At 50.1% G+C, this 12,102-nt stretch overlaps 1 protein-coding gene across 1 annotated transcript in view; it reads left to right on the top strand.

The window, feature by feature from the left end:
- The window catches only part of LOC147114388 (macrophage colony-stimulating factor 1 receptor-like), a 133,117-nt gene extending 125,622 nt beyond the window's left edge, over window positions 1-7,495 (top strand). Inside the window, exon 19 of the mRNA XM_085996057.1 lies at window positions 4,670-7,495. Within this exon, the coding sequence (XP_085852183.1) occupies window positions 4,670-4,795 (126 nt within the window). The 3' untranslated portion in view covers window positions 4,796-7,495. The remainder of the gene's footprint in view (window positions 1-4,669) is intronic.
- Window positions 7,496-12,102: the final 4,607 nt, after the last annotated feature.

Genomic DNA, 12,102 nt, shown 5'->3' with positions numbered 1-12,102 from the left:
TCCCTCAGTACTGCCCCGCCGACAGTGCGGCGCTCCCTCAGTACTGCCCCTCCGACAGTGCGGAGCTCCCTCAGTACTGCCCCTCCAACAGTGCATCTCTCCCTCAGTACTGCCCATCCAATAGTGCAGAGCTCCCAAAGTACTGCCCCTCCAACAGTGCAACGCTCCCTCAGTACTGCCCCTCCAACAGTGCAGAGCTCCCTCAGTACTGCCCCTCCGAGAGAGCGGCGCTCCCTCAGTACTGCCCCTCCGATAGTGCAGCGCTCCCTCAGTACTGCATCTCCGACAGTGCAGTGCTCCCTCAGTACTGCCCCTCTAACTATGCAGCACTCCCTCAATACTGCCCCTCCGACAGTGCGGCGCTCCCTCAGTACTGACCCTCCGACAGTGCGGCGCTCCCTCAGTACTGCCACTCCGACAGTGCCGCGCTCCCTCAGTACTGCCCCTCCGACAGTGCAGCGCTCCCTCAGTACTGCCACTCCGACAGTGCAGCGCTCCCTCAGTACTGCCCCTCCGACAGTGCAGCACTCCCACATTACAGCCCCTCCGACAGTGCAGCGCTCCCTCAGTACTGCCCCTCCGACAGTGCAGCGCTCCCTCAGTACTGCCCCTCCGACAGTGCAGTACTCCCTCAGTACTGCCCCTCTGACAGTGCGGTGCTCCCTCAGTACTGCCCCTCCGACAGTGCGGCACTCCCTCAGTACAGCCCCTCTGACAGTGCGGCACTCCCTCAGTATCGCCCCTCCGACAGTGTGGCACTCCCTCAGTACTGCCCATCCGACAGTGCAGTACTGCACCGGGAGTGTCAGCCTGGATTTTGGGCTGAAGTCTCTGGGGTTGGACATTCCCTCCTAACGAAGATGCGAGTGTGCTACCCACTGAGCCACGGCTGACACCTTGAGGGAGCGGCAATGCTGAGGTGACAGCAAGCTTAGATTCCAAACCCCTTCAGAATGTAGCAGGAAGAGACAGTCTGAGTTTGAGCAGAGTCTCGATTGCAAGTGAGAATACAGGGAGGTGTTCTTACATTACAGCAGTGTTTTGGGATGTCCAGAGGGGGTGAAAAATGCTACATAAATGCAAGTTTCCTTCTTTTTTCATTCTTTCTTTCTTGCTTTATTGCAAGGGGGTTGGAGTATAAAGTAAGGAAGTCTTGCTCCAATTGTACAGGGCCTTGGTGAGACCACACCTGGAGTACTGGGCACAGTTTTGGTCTCCTTATCTAAGGAAGGATATACTTGCCTTGGAGGCGGTGCAACGAAGGTTCACTAGATTGATTCCTGGGATGAGAGGGCTGTCCTATGAGGAGAGATTGTGTAGAATGGGCCGATACTCTCTGGAGTTTAGAAGAATGAGAGGTGATCTCATTGAAACATAAGATTCTGAGGGGGATTGACAGGGTAGATGCTGAGAGGTTGTTTCCCCCTGGCTGGAGAGTCTAGAACTAGGGGGGTGGTTTTGCCAATGGGGGCCCGTTAGAGGCGGGACTGCTGCTTGTGGGATTTTAGCCCCACCTCCATCGACTTGTGGCCAACACACGCTATTTTCCCATGATTGACCTTGTTAAGCCCCGCCCAGCAGGCTCAGCAGGCCAATTAAGGGGAAGCCGGTTACAGAGAACGTCAGCGTATGACTTTCGAAGGAAAAATTCGGTATCGCCCCGTTTGGGGCGCGATTATCGGCCGGGCACGAAGATTAGCGCCTGGCGCTAATTATCGCCTCCGACTTGTAGGGGGCTTTTGCTACTTGCTTTGGCCAGTCGGTTATGTCTCCGGCTGCCTTATCTCTGAGCGGTTCGAATCGCTCACCCCTTAGTTCTGATCCCCGGGTTTATTGGCAGATAGCGATATAGACAAACGAGCAGACCAGTGGTTTGGAACAAAGAAAACCAAAATTTATTAACAGAGAAAATAAGATAACAATACCATACAAAAGGATGATATGAATGCAGTACACGTACACTTAACAGGGGAGGAGAAACGGCACATCGAGGGAAAATGGCTAAAATGACAATTCAGCAATCCCCTTAACTCCCACCCTCTACACCTAGCTAGATTATCTTGCGATGGGTCAGAAGTATAATGCTGACCGGTCTGAGATGTTGAAAGAAAGCCTCGCTCCTTTGCCCTGTTGCCTGCCGATGTCACGTGGTCCCGCTGTTGCACAGACTTCACCGTCCAGGTAGAGATACCCCAGTAATTAAAAGGTCTCTGACAGGGTATCCTACCTCTCTGGACGGGCTCTCCTTCAATGGTCTTCTTCCTTGGTTGATGGCGAGGCAGGGCGCAGGAGGCGAGGTGAGAGAGAGAGAATGGCTGCTAGAGAGGCTAGTTATACCCTCCTCGGTAGCCCTTATCTCTACGTTCAATCAGCTCATTCTTTGTATGATTTGGGTGAGCTCGTTTAAAACAAAAGGTACCGATCTTGGCCCATCGACTTAGATGGCCGGTATTCAGTTCCTGCCGGTTCTGCAACTGCTCTCCTTTGTCCAACAGGTGCTTTGATGGGGGCCAGCCCCGTCTCGGTGGCCCCGCTGATTATTTTGATTGTTTGAGCAAAACACCTTCATGGCCTTTATGCGTAGGTCTGATTGTAATTGGGTTTGTCCCCAATGCATATGCAAAAGTTTTGTTTGGTTTCGTGATCTCCTTGCTGCAGACATTGAAATACACAAGCTGTTAGCTTGCCAGGGTCCGAATTGAAACTGACAGGCTTTCGGTCACGAGGTCTGACCGCAGCCATTTTGTTGTGCCCTGGATTTTAAAACTCAGTCCGACCAGGGTCTCTTTTAATTAAATAATCTTCGGGGGGGAACTGCCTGAATTTTGCGAAACTTACAGTCTGCAAACTTGGCTTCTATCGCCCCTGGAGGTGATTGGAGCACTAAATCAGGCGCTTCACACCTGTCTTAAGGCGCAAAGGCCGAGGAGCGAGGCGCTAGCTCAGAGCGCTGACGAAGCTCATGTGATGTCAGTCAGCGATGGAACACAGACACACTGGCGCCGGCCAGATGTTAAAGGGGAGGGTCGATCTTGCTCTCCATCCACACCCTGCTCATTGCAGTCTTGAATCTCGGCCTGGAGAGACCTGTACATCAAATCTGCTGGAAAGAACAATGGAGAGGCCCAGGGAAAGAGCTCAGAGTGCAGCCCCCACAGTCTCTTCTAAATCGATGCCAGGAAGGTCAAATCAAAATGAACCTGCAAAGTGCTGCTCAGTACCCAAAACTCCTTCACACAGCGTTGAATCTCTCCAGAAGTCTCTCTCTCTTTCTCTCTCAGAATGTGTGGTGACAAAAATGTCACCAACAAAAAAAGGCAGGAAGCGGTCGCCTTTAAATAGCGCTCCCCCAGTCCCTTCCTGACTGCAAAACACTCCCCTCAACCTGTCGTTGCTAGCGGCAGGCGGTAAGGCAGGGGGCGCCACTCAATATCCGGTCCGGGGCGCTACCGGGGCGTTGCACGTTTGACTGATGTCACGATCTGAGGGCGCAGGAGATCGTGGCGGTAGTGTTTAGTGCCGCCGCAAAATGTCTGGTCCATTTCGTGAGCGGCGCAAACATCGCCGCGCCCGGGCGCTAGTTGCTTTACGCCACATTCGCGCCCTCTTAAGGTGTTAACGGGAGGCGCAAACCAACTGAATTTTTCCCCCTACATCTTTCAAAAATTTTTGACAGATGCATTGTCATCGTTTGACAGGTTTGAGAAGCTGTCAAACACTGACGCTCTCTGTTGTTTGGTGAGTTCTTGTACTTGAGGCTCACCAAACCTGTTTTGTGAGCAGAAAGCAGATGGTTGTTGCATTGGAGAATGCAGCAGCCAATCTGTCATCTCTGCCCCGGAGATGCCGGAGCCTCCGGATCCCCAACGATTGAAGCCTGTGGGAAGAAACAAAGGTAAGGAAACTTTTTCTAACATTTTCACTCAGCTCACATACTCACCTCTCCACACTTGCACCCATCACTTACCTCCACAGCGCACTTTTTCACCCCTCCGACCCCCGCAGACCCACTGCTCGCCTCGATGACCCTGGCGGGGTTTCCCGACATCGGGAAGCCCGCGCCTCTGGTGGAAAAATGGGGATAATCCTCTTAATTGCTTGTCAACTACCTGTTAACAGGCAGTTAAGTGACTGTAATCCCCTTCCTGCCTCCAGGACACGGGACCCGGCGCGGGTCGGGTACCCGCCTCCTGGGAAGATGGCACAGAGGCGGGTTGGGGGTGGGATGGGCACCCGCTCCCCAGATTCTGCCATTTTTCCGGCAGTCCCGCCTCCATACCCGCCTCCCCAGGGCAAAATCACCCCCTCGGGGTCAGAGTCTCAGGATAAGGGGTCGACAATTTAGGACTGAGATGAGGAGGAATTTCTTCACTCAGAGGGTTGTGAATCTTTGGAATTCTCTGCCCCAGAGGGCTGTGGATGCTCAGTTGTTGAGTATATTCAAGACTGAGTTCGATAGATTTTTGGACTCTCGGGGAATCAAGGGATATGGGGATTGGACGGGAAAGTGGAGTTGAGGTCGATGATCAGCCAGGATCTTATTGAATGGCGGAGCAGGCTCGAGGGGCCGAATGGCCGACTCCTGCTCCTAATTCTTACATTGTTTCTTTCTATTCTGTTGCTGTCGGGCCAAGGTTCTGTTTCTGATGCTGTGTGTCTGTTCCTTTAGGATTACGCGAACCTGCCCACTGAGCGAGAAGCCCCAGAATCTCCCACCTGCTACTCTCCAGATCACAGCAACTGCGAGACAGGAGGCGAGACTGTGCGACTGATCAATCCTTACAGCAAGATCTGAGACGCCAGCTCCAGCTTCGCACAAAGCAAACGGATTAAACTGCGCTCGCCCCTCACTCTGCGAGGGCGACTCGGTGACTGAGCTTCAATCTCCTGTGCCCGCGACTCAATACTTCTTATTCTATTCATGTCAATGTTTTCTACATTATTCACAGAATGAATTGTTACAGATTTAATTTTACAAGACAGAAGGGATCTAATCGATGAATAATGGGCTAAATTGAATCGAGAATCAGACAGATATTTGAGGGAGGGTGGTGTTTTTTTTGAAGGGGATGGTTGGTGTGGTGGGGGGGCGGTAGATATGCTGGTTAATTTTTCCCCGGTGCTACTCTCCCTGCAAAGTGGTTTTCGGTTAATGCTGAACATCATCAGAACTTGTAACTCGTGCTGGCTAATCCGGAGGGTGTGGTGGAGTCTGGTGTCCGGGGCGATTGTCCCCGAACCCCAGTGTCACATTACGCATCAGAGTTAATGTAGCATTAAAGGCGAATCCAGGTAAGAGAGCCGTCACCTGGCAACACAGGTGCGGGCGAGCCACGGGTAGAACACACCTGGATTTTAACCCTTTCACTAACACTGCTGTGGCGATGAAGTAGTTTGAAATACCGTATTACCTTGTGTATGGGCTGCATTTTTAACTGTTAAATGAAGGACGGGGTGCGATTTATACGTGGGTTCATTTTTTTTTAACTTGGGGGCTGAAATCTGGGTTGGATTTCTGTCTGTGCGATTTAAAAACAGCCATTAACTTGCTTATTTTAGATTACTAACACTTAACAGCCTCCTGTTACTGGGATAAAGCGTGCGGTAAAGTTAGGATGAGGAGGGAGCAGAGAAGGAACTGATAAATTACTGAATTTAAGGGAAATCAAGCCCAGTCTGTGTAACCGGTCCTCATAATCCAACGCAGTCTGTGTAACCGGTCCTGATAATTTAACCCTTTTAGCACCGGTATCATTCTGGTGAATCTGCGCTGCTCTCCCTCCGAGGCCGAGATATCCTTCCCGAGGTGCGGGGCCCAGAACTGAACGCAGTTACTCCAGATGGGAAGTAACACAGCTTAAAACTGAGAAGTTAAATTGCCAGGGAGCTGAGTGTACCATTTAATGTCGATGTAGGCCGGTAACATCAACCTGCTCACAGTTCAAAAAACGTCACGGGCAAACGGGCCCCAGTACGTACAGTTCCACTGAGATTTTCATGCTCCTGCTGCTCCCTGATTCAACTGTGCTGCTGGACAGTGTCAGGAGGGTGGCTGATCCGATAGCAGCTGTTCGACCAAGACGTGCGGCACAAGACAGTCTTCTTCTTCTTTTGTACAGTAATAGCAAATCAGATGTCAATATCTGAGTCGGCTATCCAGGCCAAAGCTTCCGGTGTAACAGCGTGGATTTCTTGTAGGCTGCCTGTGAATTTCCTCTGAGGGCAGTGCTCAATGATGTACTCCAGGGTCTGATCAGGAGCTCCACAGTTGCATGATGGGGATGCTTTAATCTTCCATCTATGGAGAAGGTGGCAGCATCTACCATGACCGGTTCTGAGGCGGGTGATAGTTGTCCACTGTTTGTGAGGAAGGTTTGACCCTTCAGGGTGTGTTGTGGGGTCCTCTATAAGGAATCCATTCCGTATGTGGCAGTTCTTCCAAGCATTTCGCCATCGGTCATCAAGGCTGAGAGGAGATCGCTGAAGGGCTTCGGCACAAGACAGTGCAACATGTTTTCATATTTTTCCAAATTGTTTCCAAAGGAAAGGTAATCATACCGCACAGAAGGAGGCCATTCGGCCCATCGTGCCTGTGCCGGCTCTTTGAAATAGCTCTCCAATTAGTCCCACTCCCCCCTGCTCTCTCCCCACAACCCTGCAAACAATCCAGGGAGGGCAATGAGGAGAAATCTTTTTACGCAGCGAGTTGTTGTGATCTGGAACGCGCTGCCTGAAAGGGCAGTGGAAGCAGATTCAATAGTAACTTTCAAAAGAGAATTGGATAAATACTTGAAGGGGAAAATTAGCAGGGCTGTGGGGAAAGAGCAGGGGGGAGTGGGACTAATTGGGAAGCTCTTTCAAAGAGCCGGCCCAGGCACGATGGGCCGAATGGCCTCCTCCTGTGCTGTCGGATTCTGTGAAGCGTTGCTGCACAATTTTTTGATACAGTTCGCCAATCCCAGCCGCGTTAAAATGAAACAACTGACGGCACAGAGCCTGTTAATTGGCAATTCATTAATTCATTAATATATAGCTCAAGGCCTCTGACGACCCTCGGGCAACTTCCTCGCAGAATTATTGTGGGTTAAGTGGGAACTGAGTGTTGAAATATTTTCTCTATTTTGCCGCAGCGGGGGTTTGTCAGTGGCCTGAGTCACTGGGTCGAGGTGTCGCTAGCCATCGTACACCAACTACTGTGTGTCAAAATGTTCCAAACTTTTTCCACTCGAAAAGGAAAAATAAGAAGTATGAAGGGAGGTTTTTTAAACTTTGTTCACAGATTGTGGTTTTTGTGAAACGCTTTGTGTGGGATGACTTTGCTGGTCTTGCACAGCTGAGCAATGATCGTTGTGAGGAACGGAACCAATTTAACCAGTTTAACATTTTATTGAATCTCAATTTATAACATTTTCCTGCAGCATTAAACCTTGTAACTGAAGCCTAACATCACTGCAATATTATGTTTTATATTCGCAATAAACACCCATTAACAGTTCATGCTTCGCTCTTTTATTTTTACTGTTGTTCCTTTGATCCTAATTTTCCCCAACTCCTGTTCTGAAGACAAGAAAAGCTTTCACCACCTCAGGACGTCCCAAAGCGCCTCACAGGCAATGAAGTACTTTTTGAAGTGTAGTCACTTTTGTAATGTGGGAAACGCGGCAGCCAATTTGCGCACAGCAAGCTCCCACAAGCAGCACTGTGATAATGGCCCAGAAATTGGTGTTGGGGGGCTTCCCGCGGGTGCAAGCCCCCGACCTACACTTACCTAGCGCGCCGACAGTTGAGGCCTGGCCCTGCGTGGATTTCCTGTCAGTGGCCCGGTCCAGCTCCCGGCGCGCTGTGCTTGCCTGATCCAGCGGCGTAGTTAGTGCGATGCGCCGGCTGGGATCACGTGAGCACTGGGCAACCAATCGGAGGTTGCAAAAGTTCATTCATGAGTTTGATAGTAAGAACTGTCAAACTCATGAAAACTCCGGGCGCCCAAAACAGTACTTAAACTTCAAATAAAAGTTTTTAAAAATCCCACTAATTAAATGAACTATTAATAACTGTAAAAAACTAATTTAAACAATTATTCAAATTTTTGAAAAAAATAATTTTTTAACAAATTGGGTCTAAAAATAAACTTACCTTACTGTAAATTCTTTAAAAATAATAAACCTGTGGAAAAAAAATTCTAACTTTAATTAATAGACCACTTACCTTTCAAAACTAAGTACTTACGTCTGCTTTTTTCTCACGTAAAAACTGGAGGCCTTATCGCACGGGCAACCCTGTAAAAAAAAAGGAATTTCAGCGCACACACGTTCGACCTCTGAACCCCTTGGTTCAGAGGAAAGGAAATGCCGGTTTTCCGCGCATGCGCTGTGCACGCAAGATTCCGGCACTTCCATCGGGCCCACGCGTGAGTACCCCGTGCGTACTCATGCGTTGCGGCCCGAATTACTGGGCCTATGACCAGATAATCTGTTTTTTAGTGATGTTGGTTGAGGGATAAATATTATCTGAGGAAGGATGTTCTTGCCATGGAGGGAGTGCAGCGAAGATTCACCAGACTGATACCTGGGATGGCAGGAATGACGTATGAGGAGAGATTGGGTCGATTGGGCTTATATTCGCTGGAGTTTAGAAGAATGAGAGGGGATCTCATTGAAACTTTTAAAATTCTAACAGTACTAGACAGACTAGATGCAGGAAGGATGTTCCCGATGGTGGGGGAGTCCAGAACCAGGAGTATCAGTCTAAGGATAAGGGGTTAAGCCATTTAGGACAGAGATGAAGAGGAATTTCTTCACCCAGAGAGTGGTGAGCCTGTGGAATTCTCTGCCACACAGGGCAGTTGAGGCCAATTCATTAAATATATTTAAGAAGGAGTTAGATATATTCCTTGAGGCTAAAGGGATCAAGGGATATGGGCAGAAAGCAGGGACAGGGTACTGAATTTAGATGATCAGCCATGATCTCATTAAATGGCGGAGCAGGCTCGAGGGGCCGAATGGCCTACTCCTGCTCCTATCTTCGATGTTTCTATTGCCCCAGGACACCGGGGAGAACTCCCCTGCTCTTCTTCAAAATAGTGACTGTGGGATATTATACGTCCACCTGAGAGAGCAGACGGGGCCTCGGTTTAACGTCTCATCCGAAAGACGGCAAATCCGACAGAGCAACGCTCCCTCACTACTGCCCCTCCGATGGTGCGGCGCTCCATCAGTACTGACCCTCTAACAGTGCAGCGCTCCCTCAGTACTGCCTCTCTGACAGTGCAGCGCTCCCTCAGTACTGCCCCTCCGACAGTGCAACGCTCCATCAGTACTGCCCCTCCGACAGCCAGCGCTCCCTCAGTACTGCCCCTCCGACAGTGCGGCACTCCCTCAGTACAGCCCCGCACTCCCTCAGTACTACCCCTCCGACAGTGCGGCGCTCCCTCAGTACTGCCCCGCTGACAGTGCAGCGCTCCCTCAGTACTGCCCCTCCGACAGTGCAGCGCTCCCTCAGTACTGCCCCTCCGAAGTGCCCCTCCGACAGTGTGGCGCTCCCTCAATACTGCCCCTCTGACAGTGCAGCGCTCCCTCAGTACTGCCCCTCCGACAGTGCAGCGCTCCCTCAGTACTGACCCTCCGACAGTGCAGTGCTCCCTCAGTACTGCCCCTCCGACAGTGCAGCGCTCCCTCAGTACTGCCCCTCCGACAGTGCAGCGCTCCCTCAGTACTGCCCCTCCGACAGTGAGGCACTCCTTCAGTACTGCCCCTCCGACAGTGAGGCACTCCCTCAGTACTGCCCCTCCGACAGTGCAGCGCTCCCTCAGTACTGCCCCTCCGACAGTGAGGCACTCCTTCAGTACTGCCCCTCCGACAGTGAGGCACTCCCTCAGTACTGTCCCTCCGACAGTGCTGCACTCCCTCAGCACGACACTGCAGTGTCAGCCTAGATTTTTGCGCTCAAGTCTCTGGAGTGGGAGTTGAACCCACAACTTTCTGACCCAGAGGCGAGAGTGCTGCCCACTGAACCACGACTGATGCACAAGATGTTGTAAAATTCACAAAATTAATATTGTATTATAAGGGTCCTCTGGCAGAAGAGGCTGTGATTTTGAAAGACTGTTTTAAAAGAAGCCCAGAAAAGGGACACATAAAATGGCCACCAGACCCCGTGACCGACTTATTGGGACACTTTAAAATGGTTCCTGCAGTCCCCAGGCAGCCTTTGTGGATTCAACCCACAGTAAGTTCTGGAAGCCGTTTCTGAGAAAACAAAACCAGACTTTAACACATACATAAAGATTGGATGCAGATCCAGTCAGATCGGCCTGTAGATGAAGGCCATCTAAATGTTTACCCAGACAAAGGGGAACAGTTCCATATTCATAAAGAACGCATCAAGGACCCATTAAAGACATCAAGAAAACATTAAAACATTACCAGGTCATTCCAGACCAGAGATGGCCATCACCGGCCATCCCGAAAGCAGTTTAAATATAATAACTACCCCGCTGTGCTATAAGCCCGCCAAAAGTTAAACAAAGACTAACCTTGATTAGGCGGGAGATAAGGCCTCGATTGAGAAGTATAATTGGGGATCCCGGGGAAAGACAGGACTGCTGGTTGTAGAATTGAGCGCCCAGACAGCCGATGACACTGGGGATCCATTGAAAATCTAGGAGGAAGCTTGTAGATGCTTCTGGAAGACGAGCACGCTAAAACCTCGTAGCCAGAGAGAGAAGTCGATAGCGGGAACGCCTCGGCCATTCCCGATTCGAGAAGGTGGTTCAAGTTTGATTCGGCCTCCGGGGTATTCATCGGGAGATCATTGACCAAAAGCCCCGGGGCCGCTGCAAAAGGAGGAGAAAGTCGAGGAGAAGAAGAGAGGACGAAACGCCCCACCACATCGTGGGCCGGAGCACAGAAAAATAATGAGCTGTGAACAAGATGAGGGTCCGCTCGTCTTGCTGAAGTAAAGGAGCCATCAGCCTGAGCAGCCCGCTGCTCCCACAGCCCAACGACCACGTGGAGACAGGACGCCTGAAAGGATCAAAACGCAGACCTGTTTCAAAACTCTATACTTTTCCAACTGGATTGGTGAGCATGTTTCTGGCCCTTCATAATCGGATCTAGATAGGTTAAAGGGGGTGGTCATTTTGGGTATAATTAACATGAGTTGTTGTCCCTCGATGTTCCGTGTGTTTCCCCATTTCATGGTGACTTTTGTAAAGTATAATATGCCTGTATCTATTTTAGCTAGTATTGTATTGTTATGATTTGTTTTTCCCTCCCATGTACCCTCTCATTTGCTTGCATTTGATTTGTTTTTCCATATGCAATAAAATTCCATTTCGATTCATTAAACTTGGTCTATAAGAGTCTTCTCTGCATTGTAGTTCCTGCACCTAAGTCCAGTGTCTAGAACCTAAGGGGCGGGTGGGTCGAACCACTCAAGGTTTTACTGTGCAAAAGAGAGAGAGAGGCCTCTGGCGAGAGAAACCTCTGCGATCTCGGAGAGAAAACCCCTTACAATGTTCATGTTCGAGTTGAAATGATGCAAAGGAATTGCTACGTGTCCAATCACAGCAGAGGAGCCGTCAGCATAACCAATAGAATGCTACTTGTATAGAAAGAACGGACTTGCAATTATATAGAACCCCATCAGATCCTCAGGACGTCCCAAAGCGCTTCACCGCCATAACTGGGAACGATTGGAGATGTAACAGGTTTTAAGCAAGTGCAGGGGCAGGGAAAGGGAGGAGGGCAGGAAAGAACTAAAAGGGAAGGCCTGTGAGAGGCTGGTAGGTGGGAGAGATTAAATGGCAAAATGGATGATGGTGGGAGGTGAAAGGAGACGGTAATGGGACAAGTGATGAAACAAAAGATGGGTCTGGAGGAGGTGTAACTAGGAATAGCAGAACCACTACCAGCACCTCCTGTATGAATAAACTGGGAACGATGGTTACGATCTGAAATTGTTGAACTCAATTTTGAGTCCGAAAGGCTGTAAAGTGCCTGATGGAAAGATGAGGTGCTGCAAGATATTAAGAGGAACAGACAGGGTAGATCGAGAGAAACTATTTCCACTGGCTGGGGAGTCTAGGACTAGGGGGCATAGTCT

Source organism: Somniosus microcephalus, chromosome 8 (assembly GCF_052327205.1).
Source record: "Somniosus microcephalus isolate GS21.2 chromosome 8, FLI_Smic_1.0, whole genome shotgun sequence".
NCBI lineage: Eukaryota > Metazoa > Chordata > Chondrichthyes > Squaliformes > Somniosidae > Somniosus > Somniosus microcephalus.
Note: the sequence above shows the minus strand (reverse complement) of the source record. Positions and strands in the feature narration are given on the sequence as shown.